Source organism: Tasmannia lanceolata, unplaced genomic scaffold (assembly GCF_043159265.1).
Source record: "Tasmannia lanceolata isolate RefF3 unplaced genomic scaffold, GAP_Taslan_0.1 ptg000008l, whole genome shotgun sequence".
Taxonomy (NCBI): Eukaryota; Viridiplantae; Streptophyta; class Magnoliopsida; order Canellales; family Winteraceae; genus Tasmannia; species Tasmannia lanceolata.
The window spans coordinates 29,032,286-29,058,601 of NW_027518685.1; the positions used below are offsets into that span (position 1 = coordinate 29,032,286).

General features: G+C 39.5%; 1 protein-coding gene and 1 non-coding gene across 2 annotated transcripts; one reads left to right on the forward strand and one right to left on the reverse strand.

The window, feature by feature from the left end:
* Positions 1-670: 670 nt before the first annotated feature.
* Positions 671-26,048, reverse strand: LOC143885093 (uncharacterized). The gene is made up of 3 exons (XM_077389071.1): positions 25,841-26,048; positions 1,816-1,966; positions 671-1,736 (listed from the first exon to the last, which is right to left on the reverse strand). The coding sequence occupies exons 1-3, from the start codon at positions 25,958-25,960 to the stop codon at positions 1,018-1,020; spliced, it is 990 nt and encodes a 329-aa protein (XP_077245186.1). The 5' UTR covers positions 25,961-26,048; the 3' UTR covers positions 671-1,017.
* Positions 13,395-13,496, forward strand: LOC143885657 (U6 spliceosomal RNA). Its single transcript, XR_013253530.1, has one exon. It is a non-coding gene; the product is annotated as a U6 spliceosomal RNA (small nuclear RNA).
* Positions 26,049-26,316: the final 268 nt, after the last annotated feature.

Genomic DNA, 26,316 nt, shown 5'->3' on the forward strand with positions numbered 1-26,316 from the left:
CTTAAAAAACAGTTGGCTTTTGTTATGTTTTGTTACTTTTGTAGAAGGAAATACAGTTCGAAACAAGTTTCTTGCAGGTATCGTTCCTTCATCAACCATGGATAATGTTGGATTGTGAATTTTCTATTCCGACTACTCGTATGGTCATTGTCTCATTGATATAGGCAGAGCAAATTATTTCCTAATTAATTTCCATTATTTGATGAAAAAGGGAAAGTTGGTATCCTGATATCAAAATAATCCAAAGGTGTAGGACCCCACATGTTAACAGTCACAGATCGGACGGCTAGGATCATCCCATGGAGATGCTCCATGGTTTTCGACCACGGCCTATATAAGGGTCCTACAAATGAATGGTTTGGATTTTAAAACCCAAGGGGGGGTCCCATTGTAAATTTTTTAAAATAATTATGTAAAACTTTTAATATACTAGGCTGACAGTCTGACACCAAATAAAACTCATGTTATCTGAATAATCCAAGGGCCGAGGACCGTGCTTGTCAACAGTCTCAAATACTTTAAAATCCCAACACATCAGAAGCAGCTTGTAGACTAATATTATCAACAAATAGACTTTGATGCAGCAGCAAACCGAGTCATGAAAACCACCTACAAAATAAAACCACAGGCAAAATCAAGAAATCTGGTCCTGACCTTACATTCAGGAAAGTGAACAGGAACAATGAATGTATTATTCAACAGCTTGTCAGTGAACATGGTTTCATGTCAGTAAACATATGACAAGCTCTGAGCAGAAACCGTGCCCCAGAACTGAATAACATTGAAAATGTTGACGATTATGCAGTTACTACTAGATTAGGATAGTCACTATCAGAACAATTTCCTGAATTACACAACTAAAAAGGTGACTCTGTCATTGATCATGCGGACGGGCTCCAGCAGATGAACACTGGAAGAAGGCCAAACAGCATGCATCACAGTCACCCAATGGTCCTCCCTAAAACGTAAAATAACAGAAAAGTTACATTTGAAGTCGCTTAACAATGACAAGGTCTTTTAACAGCTAACCGAGGATGTCTTCACCGGAAGCTGTCCATCCTCACAATTTGTTGGCGGATGTGTTTCCATGGGTTTCGACCCCTCACTCTCTTTATTGCACTCATTATCCAGCAAGCCATCTCCAGTTTCTTTGGGTGTTGCCTCCTTATTAGGGTCAGAGACACAAGTTGGCATATCTTTAGGTTCCTCTGTCTGGTTGTTCTCTTTCACTTCTCCCTTTGCATCTGAACCAACCTCACCGGTCTCTGTGGGGGTTTCTTCATTCTTCACTTCTTTCCCCTCGATTTTTTTATCTTTCTGCTCAGGATCCTGCTCAACACAGGCAGCTTCTCCCTTTGCATCTGAACCAACCTCACCGGTCTCTCTGGGGATTTCTTTGTTCTTCACTTCTTCCCCCTCGGTTTTTTCGTCTTTCTGCTCAGGATCCTGCTCAACACAGGCAGCTTCTTTTATAGCAACCACTTCTTCAACCTTGTCCCCTCCATCCTCCGCTTCTTTCATTTCTATGTCCGCGCTCACTTTGTTCTCTTCTTCGGCTGCAGCAGCTCCCTCCTCCTCTACAGGAGCTTCAGTTTCACCGTCTCCATCATCCTTTTTCTTCCCCTCTTCCTTCTTTGCACTTGATTTCTTCTCTCGTTTCTTTGGTGGCTCGCCTTCAGGTGTCTCCGTCGTCTTTACCTTTTCACTAATTCTGGCAGAACGTCTCGGGGTGTCGCCTGTTTGTAAGAGCATGCACCCATGTATGATACCAAGAGATTGAGAAGGATATGACAGAGAAATGAGGGGAGAGATTACCAGTGCCCCAGTCAAATTCAGAGGACGCCGTGCCTCCAGGATGGGATTTAATGTACTGATCCAACTGCTTCTTGTTCCTGATTTCCTCGCCCGTCGGCGATATGAAAACTATCTCATTCCTTTTGGGGGTTCCCCCTTTCTTCGGAGTGAACTGAAAACTCACAGCAGAAGGAAAAAGTATCAAGCATGAAAGCCTGGCATGTTCTGATTCAAATTACAATTTTCACTATTTTTTTTAGATTTCAGAGGTTGAAATCATAGGACTACACTTTCAGCCAAAGTAATATTGCATTCTGCTCAGAGGAAATACCGACATAGAAATAAAGGAAAGCTTCACACGATATTAAAACAACTTTCTAAGTTGCATATTGAAAGATAAAAATGCAATCTTACTGCATCAGCTTATCTCAATTTGAAATAAAGGAAAGCCTTCACACGATATATATAGCAATTGCAAAGAGAATATCAAAATAACAAAAGAAGTGGCAATGATCCCAAGAGGCAGTAGTTCATAGCAATATGAAGGACGACATAGAAACCGTAATCCATTCAATTATTCTTGCCTCTTTTGTTCTTTTCATATGCTGCAATAAACACTTCGAGAAATGCTACAAAACCATCCCAAGCATTACCTTGAATGCACAGAGAAGAGAAAATCAATGCTATTGGAATATCGTGTCTTGGTTCCACATATGTAGATGAACCCATCTTTTGTAAAAGAGAGAATCTCTAAATATCAGCAAAAGTTTTGAATTATATGTTTTGAATATTCTGCTACTTTTTTATTGAAGTGATTTTATTAAAGAGGAACAAGACAGTGGGGTGGGACGGGGTGGGGGGACGGGGTGGGGTGGCGTGGGTGGGGGAATCACCCCTCAAATAAAGAGACATTTCTCATACCTCCTTTGGCAAGCATATCAGCCACCTTATTTTGAACTACAAGGGATATGCACAACCGAGGGCTTGAGCAGCAGACACAAGTCCAGAATATTACAACAATAATTCTTTTCCTACATGAAATACAATAATACAACAATGTGCAATTAAAAAAAACAAAAACAAAACAAGTTCCTCAGATAAATTCCACGAAGGGCTCAAACTTCTCAAAATAATTCCAACTCAGCTGAAATTTAAAAAGAATTCATCACCAAAAATTAGCTTAATAGCTTGGGATAAAATCCCTGCACTGTTAGAGGAGCTCCCCCAGGTCGCAAGGTGTGATCCTTCACCTAAGGCCCTGTTTGGATGCAGATGGTTACCATGTAGATTAGTGGTATAAGTAGTCAATAGGGAGGAGACAAACTTTTGTAGTGTTTGATGTACCAAGGATTTACCTAGTAGAATAGTGATAAGTAGTGTTTGGTTGCCAGTCTCGTAAGTAATGGGAGGGGTATCATTACCAATATATATATATATATATATATATATATATATATATATATATATATATATATATAGAGAGAGAGAGAGAGAGAGAGATTCTGATTCTGCTTGAAAATTTTATCATTTTGAAGAAATGAGGCATGGAGGGTATAAGGAGAGCTCATGGGTGCCACATCACTAGACAAGCAATAATTAGCTATGATCTTTTCTGGTAGTATCCATGGATTGCAATGCTAAATTGGGAAAAAAACACCAAAAAGTGCTTTATTTTACTTGAGGAATGTGTAAGGCTACCTTGCAATTGGCATCCAAACAGAGCCTAAGCAAAAGATCGCCTGGAGACTTGGGACAGATTGTTGCCTAGCTTTCCAAGCCAATCACATGGGTGGATTGTTAAGCAATCATCCACATCTAGGGATTGTAAGTAGCATTCCTCTATAAGCAATCATCCACATCTAGGGAAGGTAAGTAGCACTCCCCCTGGGGATAACATTGATACTTAACCTTACATAAGGGGAAAATGAGATTGGGACGAGTGAATAAGTACAAAAAAACACAGAGATTGGTTCATGTTACTCATGTAAATTTTTATACACTATAGTGTTTATATGCATAGAAAAGAACAAAGGGCTGGTGCGGAGATGCTTAAATAAGGGGTCAACACCAATTCCCAGTAACCAACAAAAACCATAGAAATTGTCATACATATAGAAAAGTTAAAGCAAATCAAATAAGACGAACCAACATGTTGCAAATGCCTAAATTAATGGGTGTCAATATGTATGTGTGTATCCATGTATAATTTGCCACATAAGAGTCTCTCCATGCACAATAAACAGAGGAAGTCTAGCTGCAGATGCAAGGACTGCAAAAACAAAGAAACACACACATAAGCCACACAAACATGTCAGATGGTGTTATAAATTTAGGCCGCTTAACAGCCCACACAGATGGCCCGTTAACAATCCAAACACAAAAGTGTGTTTTCGATTTTGTGTGTTAAACACTATGAACGGTTTCCGAAATAAATTTGCAGGAAGAACAAAAATAAAGTGCAAGGAAAACACAAATAAAGCATACAGGATATATGTTTCTCCCCGGTGTGTGGTTACATCCACGGGAGAAGACTTCAAAATATTTCACTATGTGGAGAATATGAAATATTACAAGAAGCACTCACCAGGTTAAACAAGTACAAAGCTCCATCCCGATTGCACGAGACACAAACTCGGTATGCTCTACACCGTCTAGGATCCAAGCGCTAACGCTCCCTAGATGGATGTGCTTCCTCAAACTTCAACCCTTGAAAGATTCCAATCTCGCATACGGAAGACACTTTTCCCCCTTCACAAGAGTGCAGAAAAATCCACACGTTTTTCCCTGTTGAACTCAAACACAGGCCCTGCTATATCTTTTTGTTGAAGCACATTCATCTTTTTGTAGATGGATGTGCTTCCTCAAACTTCAACCCTTGAAAGATTCCAATCTCACATACGGAAGACACTTTTCCCCCTTCACAAGAGTGCAGAAAAATCCACACGTTTTTCCCTGTTGAACTCATACACAAGCCCTGCTATATCTTTTTGTTGAAGGACAAGTTTTCCAAAAAAACCAAGTCCAAAATGTCTCTCTTTTAGTTTAGGAATAGTTTTCCTTAACTACAAAAAGTCACATACGTAACTTTTAGATGTTTTTCATTATCAGAATCCCTAAATTCAATGCAACCATAACCACCTTGGATTGAATTTGATTCATCCACCACCCGTAGGTATCTTTCATAACAATGTCTTCTCTACCTCACCCTGAAGGGTGTTAGTTCGATCGTACATGTCGAATTTTAATCAAGTCCAACCAATGCTTGAACTTCTCTGTCGACACATAAGTCAACATATTTGTGGCATTGCTTCTTATGTCAACATTATTCAAGGAAATCTCATCTTCGTAAATAACCTCCCGAACACCTCATGTCCATATATTTAGTCCTCACATGATAAACATAAGTGTTTCGTTGCTCTACACCAAGTTCACCTACGAGTCCTCTCAACCATGTAGCTTCCTTCACTGCTTCCGTTGCCGCCATATACTCTGCCTCTGTGGTAAACATAGCTATAGTTGATTGTAAAGTGGACATCCAACTTATAGGTCCTCCCAGGCATACCCTGTAGTGAACCTTCTCTTTTCCAAATATCTAGCATAATCGGAATCCACATAGCCCATGATATTTCCTTTTCAGCACCGCTCTTGTCAAACATAATCACAAGGGACGATGTACCCTTCAAATACCTAAGTATCCATTTGACTATTTGTCGGTGTTCCTGTCCAGGGTCTACAATGTACTTGCTAACAACGCCCTTGTCTAGTACAGACCACAGCATACATCATGCTTCCAATAAGGGAAAAAAAAGAAGAGAAGAATTCTTATTTTTCTATGGTCAAAATTTATTTATCTCAGTTATTCCGCTCAATTTCATATGTGGCGATTCCGCTAAGATCTCTTCGTTAGTTGGGGGAAGAATAGGCACGAATCGGATTTTTGGAGGAAGGTGTTGAGAGAGAATTTGATTTAGTTAGACAACCGTGATCAATTTACATATGATACTTAGTTGGCATTCAAAGCTATTTTTTATGGTAAAAATTTATTTATCCCAGTTATTCCGCTCAATTTCATATATGGCAATTCCATTAAGATCTCTTTGTTAGTTGAGGGAAGAATAGGCACGAATTGGATTTTTTGAGGAAGGTGTTGAGAGAGAATTTGATTTAGTTAGACAGCCGAGATCAATTACTTAAGATACTCAGTTGGCATTCAAAGCTATTCCATCCCCATTGTCCATTGAGCTTGCTCTAAATAATCCCCCCTTTGTCGGATTATTACCGATGTAATCATTTTTTTTTTTAAGTTATTACCGATGTAATCATAAAAATTATGGAACTCGAGACATGTACATAATAAGTGACAACTTAGAAGAAAGTTTAAAATGAGCACCAAGAGGGGTAGTTACCGTCTTCGCTTTATTTATCTCATACCTCGAGAGCATTTTGTCAATATCAATGTTTCTAAACTTAGAAGTGGGTCAAAACGCAGCCTAAGAAAATCCCAGTCGACTCACACAATGCAGTCGAGTACTCGATTGACACGGCTGAAATATACATAGGAGTCATACTCACTTCTACAGTAATCAAGTCCTATCATGAAGGTATCAAGCCTCTTGTACCATTCCCTAGGAGGCTGCTTCATACTATACAATGACTTCTTTTTTTTAACGGTTCCATACAATGACTTCTTCAACTTGCAAACATGGTCTTCTTGTCCTTGTACCTTGAAACCTTTTGATTGACGCATGCGGATTTCTTCTTCTAGATTCCAAGGCAAAAAGGTTAAACAACGTTGCCATAGCAAGTATTACCCGATCGAAGTATGCTTTACATCAGGTGAAAATATCTCATCGTAGCCCACTCCTTCCTTCGGTGCATAGCTCTTTGCCAACAATCGTGCTTTGTACTTTTCTCCACCACTTTCTAAGCTTCCCACATTTTTCCTGTAAAGCCATTTGCACTCAATCACTCTTTTGCCCTCTGGTAACTTCACCAAATCCCAAGTCTGGTTTCTCTTCACTCTCAGATACCAATGCAAAAGCTAACATGTTCAGGGGCGGAGCCAGGAATTTGCTCCACTCGGGCAGAGAATTTTATTTTTATTTGAAAAAAAAACAATTAGCCAAAATTTATGTGGGAACCCGAGCCGGCACCTTATATTTTATTTATATGAATTGGCTGATGCTATTCCCCAAAACCACTTTTTTATAGATTCACCAGGCCTCTTTGAGTAGCAGCTAATACCTATATAGAGACTCAGACGAACAAACTCCATCAGAACAAATAAAGCAGAACTGGTATACAATACAATATACATGAATAGGATCCTTTCTAACACATTCAAATTCTCTTGTTTGCAAGCATATCCTATCTAGTGACTGATATTTACATCCCTTTGTTTTGATACCATGTACCTTTTATTCTACTATAGTTCACTAGTCATTAGACTGTGCCAGATGACTTGGATTAGCCTTTGTATTAGCCAATGAAGGACTTCAATTTAAGATAGGTGTATGATACCAAAAGAAGGGGATTTAAATAAGGGACATGTATCTGCATTACTATATTTTAATGGTGGCACTACACTGTGTGATACTTTTTTAATTAGCTTTTCAGGGCTGTTACAATACTAAAAATGCTATCAACATTCAATCATGAAAGTGTAGAACAAAGTGAAGGGTGCCATATTCAAAACATGGTAGTGTCGATCAGTCCCCTTTAAATATCACCTCCCTTATATAGGAAATTATATCTGCAATTCCTTGCTGATGGCTTCTAGGGTACTGCAACAGCCATAAACAACTAATTACAAGTGTAAAGTGGAGTGTGCCCTGATTAAGATTAGGGAGTGTGGATATCAATGCACTCTATCTAAATATGTGTGTGTGATTGTGAATAACTGAATATCACTGCATCTTATAACAAGATGGTATTGTTTGCTTGAATAACACAGAATAGCAAGGGGTGTCATGGTTTATATAGTAACAATCCGTCAAAACAATCCGTCAAAAAACTGCTATCTTCATCCAGTAAGCCACTACCTTCCACACTTTAGGCTATTTCCATGAATGTACAGTTATGTAGTTCACACCACTCTCTATTTTACATAACAGATATTTTTAGGCCTTGTTTGGATTGCAAGAAAAACATTTCTAATGAAATATCTTTTTCTCAGTAATTTTTTTTTTATTTCCACAATTTAGAGGGAAATAATATGATTATGGTTAATTTAGAGGAATGTCATCATAAATTGAAGGTGCCTCTAAATAAAAATTGAAAAAGGTTGGCTCAAGTTATTTCTTTTTCATGGATTAAAAAAGTAGGCAATTTTACAAATTTTTTCCCTTTCCAAACTTGTCCACAAAATTCTAGCAGCCCAATCAGGGCCTAATATTGATAGTTGCACTACGATCAAAACATGGAAAAACTAAACATGAAACACCCAGTTTTATGGCACTAGTGATGCTTTTGGTAAATTCAAAGAAACCCAGTTTTACAATCAGGGAAAAAAAAAAAAAAAAAAGTAGATGAGGTCTCACATGGATTTATAGAAAGCCCCTACGTCATTTTGCCTTTTGCATAGCTTGATCGGGCAGGAAAGTAATGTTTGGAATTAGAAAACGAGTAGCCTTGCTTCACAGGATATGAATGATTTTCTCTTTTGCCCTATTTATAATAAGCCTTAGTGAACATGTGATAACAAGTTGAGAGTGTGAAAGAGATTGAGATAGAGATTGAGGGAGCGTGGGAGAGAAAGAGAGAGATTGTAATAGAGATTGAGAGAGACTGGAAGAGAAAGAGAGAGACTGGGATACAGGGGGAGGAGAGCATACCGTGGTGCAGTTGGAAGGAAATCCCCAAAAAAATCGCCGAGATGGATGCACTTTCCTCATGTTTACCCTTATCAATTGCTATAGACTTTTTAGAAAATACCCAATCAAGGGCATTACCCCTCTTCCAAAAAATGGGAAATTAAGGGGGATGGGCCCCTCGCCCCCTTGGCTCCATCCTTGAACATGTCCTCATAGCCAAGTCGTACGGGTGGCTTATGAGTTTTTTGGGATCTTCAAACGTGTGAGTCTAGCTAGTGCACCTGCTGTTAATCCTGCTTAGGTAGTCTTGCTTCATGAGTGAACATTTTCTTTTTCCAGATATCTTGGAGTGTCTCCACCTCAATGATCTCACTTGTGTCCAATGTTCCTTCTTCTCCAATATGCTTATGTGACTTCAACATAGAAGATTCAATAAAAACAACATCTCGACTAATCGTTAGCATGTTAGAAGAAAGATCCCGCACTCTATATCCCTTGACCCCACTTGCATATCCAAACAAATACACTTTTTGGATTTTGGGTCAAGCGTAGAGTGTTGATCATTTTTAATATGAATATAAGTAGCGCAACCAAATATTTTTGAAATAGAATAATTACTGGGTTTACCAGACTTATATGAATTCTAGGAAACCATCAGAATGGGTGTTTCTCTTCCATTTCAATTTTATTTGAAAATTCATTTCGTTTTACAAATGGGTTTCTGTTGTTACTGATATGGGTTTCTTTTCTCCCTTTCTCTCTGTTTATTTTTTATATTGGGCTAAAGGAAATCTTTTTTTTCTTGAGAATTGAAATTTTCTGAATTTGGAATTGATTGTTTTATTTTCTTACATATAGGCTTTTGAGAAGTTACAAATTTATGCCACATACATCTACAACCCCTCTCAGTTATTTTTTTGGCCAAATTATAAATAAAAAATACTTTGAAAAGGACGCATCGCAAAATGAAATTCAAAAAACACAGAGATGCTATCTTGCAGGAGAACCTAGCAAAGCCTTTGATCGACTCCAACAATTATTAAGGTCCACAAAGCCCCTTGAAAAACATTAAAGACAAAAGGAATGCTATTACGCGATATCTATCACAAAGACCAAACCAAATGAGAAATATTACCAGATGAGCGAGGCTTTGAAAGCCCAATCATTTCTCTTTCGTTAAAAAATAAATTGAGCTCATCTCATAATAGATGTTGATTTCAAGAAATTTTCTGGATTGAAGAAGCATCGGGTTGGGGCATTTTCAGTTCCAAACGAAATCGGTAAAAGAGTTAGGGCAAAATCCGAGAGAGATGAGGCAAAAATTACTTACAGGATTTGTGGGATTTCTAGGTCAGTTTCTGGGTGGGCTCTCTGGATCGTTCTCCTTGTGGGTTCAATTCATGATTTTTATCGGAGGTCTCTGAGAGGTACGGCGAGAGAGGTATGACCTCGGCAAGAGAGAGACCTAAACTCAACGGGGAAAAACAGAGCCGACACGTTTCATGCATGCGAAAATACATGGCATGATAAGAATTACATGTGGAGGGTTTTTTGCAATATCTCTAGGGAGACGAAATGGCGAAATTGCCCCATAGAGATTGGACCTGTCTAGAAACCATACCTCTTTTGGAGTTTTGTAAGAAATTGTTGTTGAGGGTGGTCTGTGGACCTAATACCATGTTGTATCGACTGCTTCAGCCCAAAAGTCTTTTCTAATCCACCATTACTCAAAATACTGCGAGCCCTCTCTAGAAGTGCCTTGTTAAGTTGTTCTGTAACTCCATTTTGTTGTGGAGTTTCGGGTGTAGTAAAGTGACGAACTATTCCTCCGCCCTTGCAGAACTCGATAAACTCCGAAGACCAGTAATCCCCTCCATTGTCTGTCCTTGGACACTTTACCTTCTTACTAGTTTGCTTCTTAATCACGATTTTCCATTGTTTGAAAGTAAAAAAACACTTCAGATTTTCTCTACAAAAAGTAAATCCATACTTTTCTAGAGTAATCATCAATGAATGTAACAAAATAGAGAGCACCAACCTTTGAAGCAACTAGCGCTGGTCACCCCACATCTGAATGCAAATGATATAAAATACACTTGCTTCGATTAACAGAAGTTTTAAAACTCACATACTCGGTTTGCCGAAGATGAAATACTCACATAAGGCCAATCTACAACTCTTAACACCCTTGAGTAGATCACGATTGTTGAGGTCACCCCAACAGCATATGTCAAAGTTGTCAAATCCGTCGCACCATTTTCTTCTGTAGAAATGACTAATCCACCTACCATTGTATTTCTCATCAACTCATATAGATGATTTTTAACCATCTTTGCCTTCATGACAATAAGAGAACCCTTTAGAACCATCAAAGTTCCACAAATTCAGTATACCGACATCCACCGGAGTCTAAAGCACCCAAAGCAACTAAATTCTTCTTTAGCTCTAGAACATGTTTGACTCCTGTCAAAGTTCTAATGGTTCCATCATACATTTAATATTCACAGTGCATATCCTAATTGTCGTGTATGAATTGTCATTCCTCATCAAAATCGAGCCACCATTCAACTACTCATATGTAGAGAACCAATGTCTATGCTGGCACATGTGAAAATAAAACACCATGTATCGAGGATCCATGCATCACGATAACAATAAATACATGATGAGACGGTGAGCACCTGCCGCGATCTTCATCTGAGCTTTCTTCTGCCACACTTACCTGGTTTGAAGATTCATCTTGCTTCTTTTCAATATCTTGTTTTTCGAAAATCTTTCTTTATATGTCCAATTTTATGTAAGTAGAAACACTTTACCTCTGTCTTTTCTTGTATTGGATTTTGACCCTTGATTATTCCCTCTCTTTTTTATGTGGTCTATCTCTGGCAACCAAACATTTTGCATGCATCTCACCATCGGTCGTCTTTCTCATCTCATTAGAAAGAAGAGCACCAGTAACCTCATCTAGTTCTATAGTATCCTTACCATAAAGTAGAAGTCACCAAAATCAAGGTATTGATTTTTTTCTTCATCAATTTTGACAGCGATATTTGATAATTGACAATTGATATTTTCTTAATGGTAATTGACAATTGATATTGTTACAAGCATTCAAGTGTTCCATTACTTCAGTCCCTTCATCTTCAAAGTGAGAAGCTGTTATTTCAAGTACAGCTCGGTTGTGAGATACTTCGTCATGTACAAGCACTCAAGTTTCAAGTTTCAACCACATATCAACAATAGATTTCTCATACATGACATGATATTTCATATCACTTTCCAATGACAAATAAATATAGCTAATGGCCTTCAAATCCATATCATCCCAATCATCATCTAACATATCTGCAGGCTTCTTAGCCTTCCTTATCAGCGCTTTATGTAGTCCTTGTTGAACCAACAAATTTCTGACATTGACTTGCCAGAAATTAAAATGAGACTTCCCGTCAAATCTTTCCACTCCAAACTTTTCACTAGAAACCGTTTATCGTCATTGAAAACCCAAAGCTCTGATACCATTTTTATACGATTAGGGAGCTTAACAACCCCCAATGATGACCAGTTTACAATCCAAACATAAAAGTGTGTTTCCGGTTTTGTGTGTTAACACTATGCAACGTTTCCAAAAGTGTGCCGAAAAATTCTAATCTCTCATACGGAATACATTTTTCTCCTGCCGAAAAAACCACATGTTTTTTCTCTTTGTTGAACTCGAACGCAAGGCTTGCTTGCTATATCTTTTTATTGAAGATTAAGTTTTCCAAAAAACCAAAAGAGTCCAAAACATCTCTCTTTTAGTTTAGGATTGGTTTTCCCCAACTACAAAGAGTTCCACACGTAACTTACCTTTAAATGTTTTTCCTTATCAAAACAAGAATCCCTAAATTCAAGGCAACCCTAACATATGTGCACTCATATATGAAACATAAGATTTATACATATGTCTTGTACCAAAAAAATCTAGCACAGCACCCATCCATCATGGGGCTGCCACTTGGTATAGGGTGAGAGAAGGGCTATTAGCTCGTACTCCTGTTGGTAGTCAGGCTTCATCCTGCTTTAACGCAGGTCTATAGCAGCCCGCCCCCATATATAAGGTCATATGGGGTTGAACACCATTAAATTATGAATGACACCCATGTCATTTTGTCCTATATGTAATAAATTAAAAGCAAATAAATAAGAAAAAATGGCATGGTGCAAACATGGTGCAAAAGGCCAAATTTTACTGGCTCAATTAAAATTTATACATATAGATAGTGAGGATCCGATAGTACCGAGTCTAATAGCACAAGGCTCTCGATATTCAACTTGTAACACACGTTTAGCATCTGAGAACAACACATCTAGATGGAGACAGCCATTGATGGCCATACAATAGAAAATGCTCACATTTGGTGGACCCCATCTAGTGGTGTAGACTGTAGATCCCTCATGTGCCATGTGCCACATGTATATCTCAAGCCAATACAATGAGATTTTTATTGAACACATATCGGCGATGTGATAGTTGTATGATCAATGGGCAACAATTATAAGCCATTGAAATTCAATGCCCTTGATCAAACATGTTGGTTCTCATAACTAATCATATTTTTATTCACGGACCACTTTATGGAGGACCCCATCTACTGATCTGTGTCCCGCGTATCAAACATGTGCTGTGTTGCTATGATTGAGCTGGGTCTAATTGGGGTCAGAACTCTGGGGATTGTTAAAAGAGCCAAACAATTAATTTGAAAGGCCCTGATCTGCTCTATGGATGGATCATGCACAGAAAATAAGTGTGCCTCCGTGAAGGCAACCGATAGCATGGGATAAATACAGAGAAGATTAGCATGGCCCACGCACAGGGATGGCACACTCAATCCGAGGACGGTCCAATTATTTAAACACATTTTTTCATTTCATTTTCAAAAAAAATGCACAGAAAATAAGTGCATGCCACATAATAACTGATGGAAGTAACAAAAAGGAAACAATAGTCTTTTTTTTCAAATACCCGAAATCTATCTAAGAACCTGGGCCGCCACATTAGATTTTATTAATAATAGGAAAACAATAATAGAGGAGGACATGCCACCTAGCCTCACAGGCCAAAGAAAAAAAGAAACAATCAACTAACTCGTATACCAGGAATACCCAATGAGTCACATCTCATAGCTCCCCTAGCAAGTCTAGGGAGATCCGTCTACACCCAAAAAATATTATTCCTTATCAAAACACAAGCATGATTAGCAGTGTGTCTGCTACTTGATTACCTTCTCTATACTGGTGTGAAAATAGGGGATCAATATCAAAGATAAGATCCAAAAGATCCTGCCAATAATAACTAATAAACCAAGGTGGTTCCTTGGAGGAACTCAGATTATCAACACCTTGTTGTCCGCTCCCACTATAACTCGTGTGAAACCGAAGAACTTAGAATATCTAAGGCCATCTAAAATTCCTCTCATTTTGTCCTGCAAATTAGTATCAACCTCATAAAAATGGGAGAAGGAAAAATTGAGCTTACCCTCGTGATCCCTAAAGATACCACCACCACCAAATATGCCAGGATTACCTTTAGACGCATCATCTGTGTTCAGCTTTATCTTCAAGCTTCTAGGTTTCAACCAGGTGTCTTTAAGAATAGAAGTCCTGAAAGCCTTCTTAGGATAAATACCAACGGCCACAAGAGTCATGTACTCGCAAGGAGAGCTTTCACAATAACAGATGAAAGATCAAAACGGCATATTGCACCATGTTGAAACAACTTTTAATAAGGTAAACAACTTTTCCTCTTGGATGGCTCGAGCTACTGAATCAACCTAGCGAAAATAGATTGGTTTTCAAGAAGACACACACCAAAGACAGACAGAAAAGTTATAACATATAGTTCTCGCCCCATCATTGTCAATGAATACATGATCCAACTATTCTTCTTTAGGCATGGCACAACACATGCACTTGGAAGGAAGAGGGATGAATAGATCCTTTGATCGGCTATCAATAGCAACTAGATTCATACAAAAATTCCAAATGAAGCATCCAATTTCTGTTGGAAGATTCTTTTAAATGAATTTAGACCACCTTCTCTTAAGAAATTTAGTTCGCATCATATTCCATGCTGATTTAGTAGTGAAGTCGTTCATTGATTAGGAGTCAAAACCAGCACACCTTCATTATTAGTTCTTAAAACCATAGACGCTTTAATGGCATCAACAATTCCTTGTGAAATATTATGCTCTACTTGAGAAAGATTCCACACTCCAACTTCATTAATAACATCCTTGACCAATAACTTCAGCTGTAATTGCTCCCAACAGGAAACCTGATTAATCAATGGGTAAGTATCAAAACATATATCAGTCTAAAAGGCAGCATTACCTTTCCCTATGATCCATCTACTATTACGAATCCACTCATCTTTCATCATAATCAAATTCATACACTGGTTGGAATCACATGTTTTCCTTTCCATAATATAGAAGCTACACCCTTTTGTTACTTAGCATCTATCAAGTCAAACCAACAATTGGAATTGAAATGCAAATTGTGTGTACTTTTGACCTTGAAGGCATTGCTAATATCTCGTAAGCAAGGTTTTACATATAGGTTTCGGTCGCCACGGGAATGAAAACGTTCGATTTCCGTGGAAATCCTTTAAAATCATAAAAACGTATGGAATTTAAAGCCAAAACGTGGAAATCCTTTAAAATCATAAAAACGTATGGAATTTAAAGCCAAAACGTCAGGAAATGTTATAATAAGTACAAATAAATACTTAGAAACTATCACATAAGCAAGATAATCATCCATAATGGTTTAAAAACATTAAAGATTGAACACATAGCGACATGCATTGTCGCTCATATCTAATAATTTAGTACAAACCAAACTTCACATGTAATTCACATAAATATTTACCCATAATACATGCACCATATTTCACATGAAATTCAAATACATATAATTATGTAGCACATAATGATATAGCATATCTCTATTACACTTACGATTTTGGTTCATTCATTTGGACTGCTTCAGTTTCGGTGTCGATGGGGTCTGGAAAGGGAAACATTTCGGTCTGTACGCGTTGGTTTCAATGGAAATTTAAAACCATGCCAGTTTAGGACTTAATGTCAATACCTCCTTCCCTGGTCTTGCAAAGATTTTCCCCTACTACTCGGTGATGCTTTTTTACTTCATATGTCATTCCTCACCAAAAGTTTCCAAATACGCTTTCAATCCTCTTTGGGACAGCTGCTGGAGGTCTAAGAGAACCCAATGGCCAAGGGGCGCATCTTCGATCCCCCACTTTTAATAAGTGCTTTCCTATACCATATGATCAAGGCACAAGTGTTCAATCTATGTCCCACATAAGACACCACCCCCAATAGACAACAACATTAGTGTGTCACGGATTTAGACTCAGATCAAAAGGTTTTGTCACATCGTTGGGTCTATTTCCATGCCAGCCATTGGATGATCCCACATGAGTTGCTATTGGCCACATTTCGTAATATTATAAGAACTCCAATATCTATTAAACTTGAGCTGAGCATAACTAATCCCTCACAAAATATATTAACGGAGGATTTTCTAAGGCAATTTCGTATAAAGCAATTTTGCGGTTCAGTTTTGATTCTTTTGAAGAAGAGAATTATATTGATACTTGCTATAAAGCAATTTCGTATATTAACGAGAGGGCCATCATATTGATACTTGCTATACTCTTCACCCAGAGCTCCGCCCCTCTCACGCGGCCCACCTTACTGTTGTTGATCCTTCTGATGCCCCGCCAGCACCGTCTATTCTTGGAAGTGCTCCGTCAGCCCCTCCCAGTGACACTATGACTATTTCCCGAGCAGACTACGAGGAGTTGCAGCGTCTTCGTCTCAGCAGCCACCCGCCTACTGCCGGTTATGCCCAGCCAAGTAGTTCACCGGCCTCTCTCCTTACTACCTCCAGCTCCTAGATTATTGATTAAGAGGCCTCGAACCACTTGACCGGTAATGCCTCTTCCCTTAGTTCTTTTTGTCCATTTTCTCTTGTGTCTCATTCTGTTACTTTAGCTTATGGGGCCTCTACACCCATCGCTAGTATTGGTACTCTATCTCCACATTCTAGTTTTACATTATCCTCCGTCCTTTGTGTCCCAAAATCTCCTTTCAATTTAATATCTGTTAGTCAAATTACTAAGACTCTACACTGCTCTGTCTCATTATTTCCTTCCCACTGTGTTTTTCAGGATCTCATGACTAGGAGGACAGAGGTGGATGGCCTCTATCACCTCGACAGTGACTTGCCTTGTGTTGCTTTCCACAGCTCTATCGACTCTCTTACATATGGCATTGTCGTCTCGCCCACCCCCCTCTCCAAAAGCTTTAGCAGACATCTACTGTGTCCTCCACTATTCAGCCTTTTGATTGTGAGTCTTGTCAACTTGGGAAACACCACCGTGTGTCTTTCCCCTCTAGGGTCCTTAGTTGAGTATCGCGTCCTTTTGATCTAGTGCATTATGGTGTATGGGGTCCCTCGAGGACTATGTCTCTTTCTGGATACAGATATTTTATCATATTTGTGTATGATTTCTCTCGTGTTACTTGGTTATTTTTATTAAAAGACCGTTCTCAGGTTTTTAATACATTTCGTACTTTTTATGCTGAGATTGCTACACAATAGCAGTGCACCCTTAAATGTTTACGCATTGATAATGCACAGAAGTATTCTTCTAATGAGTTTAGCACCTTTTTCTCCTCCCATGGTATCATTCATCAATCATCATGTGCCTACACCCCCCAGCAAAATGGTGTCGCTGAGAAGAAACTCCGTTACTTGCTCGACATCACTCGCTCCCTCCTCTTTCAAATGCATGTCTCCAAGTCCTATTGGAGCGATGTCGTTCTCACCGCTTGCTTCCTCGCCAATCGCCTTCCATCTTCTGTGTTGGATGGCTCATCTCCATACTCGATACTTCACCCTACGGGTGATCCCTTCCCTCTTACCCCCCGGGTCTTCGGTTGTGTCTGCTTTGTCCACAACCTATCTCCCGGTCTGAATAAGTTGGACCCTCGGGCCGAGCGTTGTGCCTTTCTGGGCTACTCCCGTACCCAGAAAGGCTATAGATGATACAGCCCTCGGCTGAGACGGCTATTCATCTCGGCCAATGTCACCTTCTTTGAGTCCACTCCTTTCTTTCGACCTCCTACTACTAGTGATGCTCTCTCTGATTCTCCCGTTCCTCTTCCCCTCCCTGTCCTTCCTGATCTTGTTCACTCTACTTCTTCTCCCCCTTCTCCCCTCCTCCTCCTCCTGTCACACGGATCTATCAGCAATGCCCAAGAGATGATGGTCCTGCCCTGCCACCCAAGTTGGCATCCTCGTAGCCGGAGATCCCAGCCTCCTCTTCTCAGGTACCTCTTTTACCCTCTTCTGGTGAGTTAGTTGATTCTCCTATTGCATCTCGTACCTGCTCTCGTACGACTGCTCACCCTATTTCTTCTGTGGTTTCCTATGACCATCTGACTCCTGTGTTTCATAGCTTTGTCTCTTCTTTGTCTTTACCCAGGTCAATTTCCAATGCCCTCACTCATCCGCATTGGCGCACTGCTATAGAGTCTGAGATGGCTGCCCCTCGTTCCAATCACACTTGGGATTTAGTTCCTCTTCCTTCTGGGGCTCAGACAGTTGGCTGTAGATGGGCATTCACCATCAAACATTTACCAGACGGTCCTGTTGAGCGCCTTAAGGTGCGGCTTGTCGCCAAAGGTTACACCCAGACCTTCGGCGTTGATTACATGGAGGCTTTTTCTCCAGTTGCCAAGATTCCCTCAGTTCGGGTCTTTCTTTCACGCGTTGTCAACCGAGGCTGGCCTCTCTATCAGGTTGATGTAAAGAATGCCTTCCTTCATAGTGACTTGCTTGAGGAGATTTACATGGAGCAACCTCCAGGGTATGTTGCTCAGGGGGAGATGTCCTCTTCAGTTTGCAGGCTACGCAAGTCCTTGAATGGGCTCAAACAGTCTCTTAAAGCATGGTTTGGGCGTTTTAGTGATGCTCTCATGCGATTTGGCATGGGGCAATGTGCAGTTGATCATTCTGTCTTTAGTTGTCACTCTGATGCGGGACATGTTCTCCTCATAGTCTATGTGGATGATATTATTATTACAGGCAGTGATACAGTTGGCATACAGAGACCTTTCTGCAGGCAGAATTCTCCACTAAAGGACCTTGGTCGCCTACGGTATTTTCTAGGGATTGAAGTAGCTTATTCTGGCAGCAGTCTATCTCTTTCTCAACGAAAATATGTGCTAGATTTGTTAGAGGAGACTGGATTTGTGAGGGCAAAGCCCGCTGGTGTTCCCATGGATCCAAACACCAAGCTGCTTGCAGAAAAGGGAGACTTGATGGATGACCATGGCAGGTACCGTCGTCTGGTTGGGAAACTTATTTATCTCACTGTTACTCGCCCAGATATCTCTTCTGCAATTAGGGTAGTTAGCCAGTTTATGAGTGATCCACGTACCTCTCACTGGGCAACGGTAGTTTAGATTCACCGCTATTTGAAAGAGGCACCAGGGAAAGGCTTCCCATTCAAGAAAAATGGGCATGTCAGGGAGGAAGGATTTTGTGATGCAGATTGGGCAGGATCTCCGGCAGATAGGAGATCAACCACGGGTTACTGCACCTTTGTTGGCGGCAATCTAGTATCGTGGAGAAGTAGGAAACAAGAGATAGTTTCAAAGTCTAGCGCCGAGGCAGAGTACCGAACTATGTCCCATACGAGTGGGGAGCTTCTTTAGTTACGTTCCCTCATGTCAGAGATTGGTTTTTCTACTACTTCTCCAGCTCAACTTTACTGTGATAATAAGGTTGCTATTCACATAGCCACCAATCCCGTCTTCCATGAGAGAACCAAGCATATAGAGGTTGATTGCCATTTTATTCGCTAGAGATTAGAGAATCCACAGGGATGAGATACATGTTTCCTTTACTCGATCTGTGGACCAGTTAGCAGATATTTTCACCAAATCCTTGCCTAAGTCAAAGTTAAATGATATTTATAGCAAGCTGGGAATGTATAATATCTACATTCCAGCTTACGGGAGAGTGTTGGATATAGTGTATTTGTCTATGGGCATAGTTGTCATTGTACCTCTCTTGGCTTTATATAAATACATAACTGAGGGGGAGTTTTTCCTAACTCACTAACTTTCTCCTCTCTAATTCTTCTAACAACATTCATAAAAAATTTCCAAATGAAGCATCCAATTTCCGTGCAAAGATTCTTTTAAATGAATTTAGACCACCTTCTCTTAAGAAATTTAGTTTGTATCATATTCCATGTTGATTTAGTAGTGAAGTCGTTGATTTATTAGGAGTCAAAACCAGCACATATTCATTATTAGTTCTTAAAACCATAGATGCTTTAATGGCATCAACAATTCCTTCCGAAATATTATGCTCTACTTGAGAAAGATTCCACACTCCAACTTCACTAATAGCATCCTTGACCAATAATTTCAGCTGTAATTGCTCCGAACAGGAAACCTGATTAACCAATGGATAAGTACCAAAACAAATATCAGTCCAAAAGGCAGCATTACCTTTCCCTATGATCCATCTACGATTACAAATCCACTCATCTTTCATCAGAATCAAATTCATACACTGGTTGGAATCACATGTTTTCCTTTCCATAATATAGAAGCTACACCCTTTTGATACTTAGCATCTATAAAGTCAAACCAAAAGGCATTGCTAATATCTCATAAGCAAGGTTTTAAATATCGGTTTCGGTCGCCACGGAAATGAAAACGTTGGATTTCAGTGGAAATCCTTTAGAATCATATAAACGTATGGAATTTATAGCCGAAACGTCAGGAAATGGATAATAAGTACAAATAAATACATAGAAACTATCACATAAGCAAGACAATCATTCATAATGGTTTAAAAACATTGAAGATTGAACACCTAGAGACATGCATTGTCGCTCGTATCTAATAATTTAGTACAAACCAAACTTCACATGTAATTCACATAAATATTTATACATAATACATGCACCATATTTTACATGAAATTCATATACATGTAATTATGTAGCACATAATGATATAGCATATCTCAATTACACTTACGATTTTGGTTTATGTATCTCGATTGTTTCAGTTTTGGAGTCGATGGGTCTGGAAAGGGAAACATTTCGGTCTTTACGCGTTGGTTTCGATGGAAATTTAAAACCATGCCAGTTAGGACTTAATGTCAATACCTTCTTCCTTGTTCTTGCAAAGATTTTCCCCTACTACTCGGTGATGGTTTTTTACTTAATATGGCATTCCTCACCAAAAGTTTGCAAATACACTTTCAATCCTCTTTGGGACAGCTTATGTACATTACATGATTAAGTTCGACAAGCTTACCATCGGAACAAAGGATAGAAGCTTACCTTCCATCCTTCAACCGCTGATGTTTTTTTTTTTTTCAAAAGGACTTTCGAAAGATATGATCTGAAGACAACCTTTATAAAGGAGCACACCTAAGTATTCCATTGAAAGGCATTTAAGAGTGGATCCGATTGCCGATGTCAAAATCCTCCTCATTGACAATGAGTCCTAATCATAGAACTCCAAATAGGAAAAGAGGATGGACAATGTCAAAGAACATGGTCCAGGGACTCCTCGACTTCTTTACAAAGGATGCATCGGCTAACTATTGGTGTATGCCCCCTCTGAAGCCTATCACAAGTATTGATCCGCTTGTTTGCCACTATCCAAGCGAAAGGCGCCACCCTAGGGGGTGCAGAAGACCACCAGATACAAGAGAAAGAGACTAGCCCCCCTTCTCCACTAACCAACCTTCGAAAGAAGGAACGGACGGGGAAGGACCCGGAGATGTCAGGGGACCAAAGTCGTTGATCCGAACTGAATGGGGAGCAATATTGAGTCTCGTGAAGTGATAAGAGGTGTGCAATACTGAGGATTTCTTGATTTTTGAGGTTCCTTCTTAATTTTAGACTCCATCCGACCTTGCCATCCCTATTCCTCTACGTATAATCACAGACTATAGCCTCCCTTGTCCGAGGCTAGCAGAAATAGATATGGGAAAGAAGAGCATAGACGATCCTCTCCTACCCATAGGAGGTCCAGCCAAAACCGAACACCCTCCCCACCACCCACTTGTAATCTTATCAATGGCTCGAAGAATGACCTTGCACTACAAATTGACTTCCAAGCTCCCGATCCACATCCTGATGGCTGGCCTTTGGACTCCAACCACTCCCATATTTCTACCATCAATTGAACGCCATAGAGCTTCCTTCTCTTCGCCAAACCGCTATAGCCATTTTCCAAAGAGAGATATGTTGCGCAATTTAATTCGGCCAATACCGATCCCTCCTTGGGGCTTTAGCTTACACACCTTTTTCCCATTTCATGAGGTGCATTAGTCTGCCCTTACCTTCTCTACCTTTCCATAAAAAATAACGTTGTATCCTCTCTATTCTCTTTTCCACCTTGGTTGGGACCTTAAATAAAGTCATGAAATACAACGGCATATTTGCTAAAGCCCCCTTGGCTGGGACCTTAAATAGAGACATGAAATACAACGGCATATTTGCTAAAGCCCCCTTAATTAGGGTGATTCGACACCCTAGCGACATATATTGCCTCTTCCATGAAGATAGTTTCCTCTCAATCCTTTCGACCATTGGATCACATTGATGCACTTTAGGCTTCCCGAGACCAAGAGGTAAGCCCAGGTACAAGATTGGCAATTTCTCTTGTTTACACCCAGGAGATTTAGCATGTTCCGCTGCTTCTCCATCCTCCATATTCACACCTGATAGGACGCTTTTTTGGAAATTTATTTTCAACCCAGATACTGCTTCAAACCCTCTAAAAACTTTTTTAAGATTTGTGGAAACCGATTGTGACGCTTTTAGAAACATTGTGGTGTCGTCTGCATATTGTAAATGGGAAATAGGAGGAGAGATCTAGCTCGGTTCCATGCCACTAAGATATCCCTTTCTTTCTACTTTTGAAATGTGTAGACTCAGGGCCTCGGCTACCGTAATGAACAAATACGGGGAGAGTGGATCCCCCTGTCTTAGCCCTCTAGAGCTCCTGAAGAAACCTGCGGAGATCCATTGAATAAGATTGAGAAGGAAGATAAACTTTCCTTGATCCATCCTCTCCAAACAGCCCCAAAACCCTTCTTTCTTGAATGTATTATAGGAACGACCAGTCGATGTGATCGTAGGCCTTCTCCATGTCAATTTTCACAATAATGCCTCTTTCTTTCTTTTTTGCCATTGTTTCTAATACCTCATTTGATATGAGAATTACATTCAAAATCTGTCTCCCTGTAGGAAAGCTCCTTGCTTTGTTGATATGATGTCTTCCATAACCAGCTTGACTCTGCTAGCAAGGATCTTGGCTAGGATGTTGTAGATGCTATGAACCAGGCTGATCTGTCAAAAGTCTTTGATTTCATAGCTCCTTCCTTTTTGCAAATCAAGGTGATAAAAGTAGTGTTCATCTCCTTCCCTACCTTGCCCCTTGAATAGAATTCTGATAAGAAGGCTAGGATATCTTCTTTGAGCACATCCCAATACCTTTCCTCACAGAACTTCCATTCCAACCAGGCATCTTGCTCTTGTCGAAGTCTTGAGAAATTGACCCCTGCCAGCTTGGGCCTCCAATCAGCCTCCTCTTGTCGAAGTCCTGGCACTTTACGGGGACTAATATCCACACTACCATATTTGATAATGAACAGCTCACTTTGTTTTATACTTTTCTGATTGGATGTTGATAGCATATTGAGTATGTATTATATCCGCTATGAAAAGCTAATTAAAAAAGTGTAAAGCAAAGTGGGCAATATGGAAGCGAAGATAACAGTCCCCTTGAAGAGTTAATAGAATTTTGATGGGATGAGGGGAGGGTGTCGAAGTGTAAAAGAAGAACAAGAAACTAGTTCGTGAACTTTGTACGAAGAACAACAAAGAGCTATGTGATTGTCATTCAAAAAACAAATAGATATGTGTTTTGTGGGCGCCTCCTATATAATAAGCCTCAAAATGCATTTCAACGGTGCCTTGAAGTGAGGTGTACACCATCTAGCTTGAGATCCAACAAAATTTTATACCCAACCAATTCCCACTGGAGACATAATAAAATCCTCGATATTCCACAACAAGTAATCCTACGGGCCCAAAACAAATATCAGTCTATCAATGAAAACATGAAATTTCAGCATAGCATTATCAGCATTGACACCCATAGTATCATGCGTCCAAGTATAACTTGTGCATATAAAGCTATGAATGCCACACAACACGATAATTATTCCAGTCTTGAAATTAAAATTGAGGCTGATCTTGTAAAATTAAGAGGAGCGCATGGTCATGAACATATACTTTTGGTTCATCACAACATCAAACATGGATTGTGAGCATGGTTTGAAATTTCGACCGAAATCCGAATTTTTGGATTTCGGTCAACACCGACACCGAAATGGCCGAAACATACAAAATTTTGGATAAAACATTAATTTTTTATTCCTTTACAAAATCTCAGCCGAAATTACCGAAATTTCGGCCCAAAAAACCGACATTTCGAGCGGCTTTACCCAATTTCGACCGAAATTTCAGGATTTCGGCTGAAATTTCGGTTTCGGCTAGGTCCGAAATATATGCCGAACCCAAAATTTCAAACCATGATTGTGACATGCTTTCAGTTTCTCGTCACATATTAACTTTCCATCCATGTCAATGAAGAAAAAATAAAGTATGTATGCTGAAGAGTTGAGTAAAGAGATGATTTTAAAAACAACACCCCCCCCCCCCCCCCCCCCCATCCCCTGACACAACAGAATACACGAAACACAAAAAGGAGTAATAATTAATTAATTAATTAATGACATAAGAGAAGTTTAACTACTTATCTATGAAAGAAAGATATCAGTTCACAAAATTCTTCCAAGAAAGTGGAAAATTAGAGGAAAAAATCACTTGATTTATTCATATAGCAATATTTATTCCCAGGTAACTGGTCAATGCTCGTGAAAATATTTAACTACAATATGACTCCATCATCATCCAAGTCCCAAGAGATAAAGAGGAACAGAACAATTTTCAAGTAACACTCCAACCATAGCAAGTGAAAAAATCTCCATGAGAAATAACTAAGCAAACACTAAAAGGAATTGGCAAATTAATAATGATCTCTTGTTCAATTGATCCCACTGACCATATCAGTGTGAGTGGACCACAGCAAATCACCTTAACAGAGTCTGAATACATAAACCCGAGAACAACATGACTGCCGATGAGGTCACCATGTAAAGCAATTAAATTAACTGTTTAGTTTAAAGTAATGCATCAACATCATGGATTTCGACACTCCAGGGGAAAAGGCCTTCTATTAAATGCAAGACCACGTAGAAACTACAGCACCTAATTCATTTCACAATCAAAACATGTACTCAAGAAGAGTTCTCAAATTTCATGTTGGGCAATCAGAAGAAGACATCAACAAAATTACTCAATTTAGTTGATCAATAGTCAGTGGGGTCAAAGTCAAAGGAAAAGGAGACTGCAATTTTTTTCTAAAACAATTGACAGGTTTAAATTGCACTAGAAAATTAGCAAAGATGCAACATCTACAGACCATTAAATAATCCAATAACAAGGAAAGAGAAAAATGTAAAGGAGCAGTACCATAATCCAAAAAAAAAAGGCGAAACAAAACCTAATTACTTAATTCGGAATGACATTCCCTCAAACAAAACTTCAAAACAGAGAAGAATAAACCCTAGTTATGCAAATTCAACAACGCCGATCCTTTCTACCAGCTCTAACCCAGCTTAACCTAACCCTAACCCAAAAAATTAGAGAAACGAGAATAAGAAGAAAATAAATTCTTCGCCTACCAAAGAATTCAGAAACTCGAACACGCATCAACCAAAACCACAAATTACAAAACCTTAACCCAAATAAAAACTTCTCCGAGCATAATCCAGCGCGGAAATGACAATTGATCGTAGAATTGCAGAAACCCTAGCTAGAAAGCAAAGTAATGCGAGAAGAAACAAAAGTTGAATAAGAAAAACTAGAAAAAAAATCTCCTAATTGAAGAAGATAGTGAGAAGAGTATGGAATTAGGGCATTGACAAAAAGAAAAATGCAGCTCACAGAGAAACAAAGAGATTAGAGAGAGAGAGAGAGAGAGAGAGAGAAATCAGACCTTTTTCTTCCATCCTTTGGGTGCAGGGAGCTCCATAGAGACAATCTCTGTTTTATTCTCCTGATTTTCTTCCTCCTCGGAAGGGAAAATTTTTTCCTTATCTCCAACGCTTGTAGACATTTTCGAGTTTTAACTGGCTGGAAAAGTTCCCGCTCTCTCAGGCTCTCAGCTGTTGCCAAAAACAGAGGAATTACATAAATCAGAAATGGGTCGAGAGAGAATACTTATGTTAAGGAGAAAAAACGTGTCAGACGCTCGTGCTCTCATTCTCTCTCTCTCTCTCTCTCTCTCTCTCTCTCTCTCTCTCTCTCTCTCTCTCTCTCTCTCTCTGCTCTTTCAAACGGCGTGAAGAAAAGTCAGGTTGGGTCGGGTTAACTAAATGGCTCCTTGGGTCGGGTTTGGGTTGGCCTCATCCCGACCCTGAGTTGCACCCCTTTTGGTTGCCGGTTTTTTTTTTTCTTTTTTTTCTGGGATTT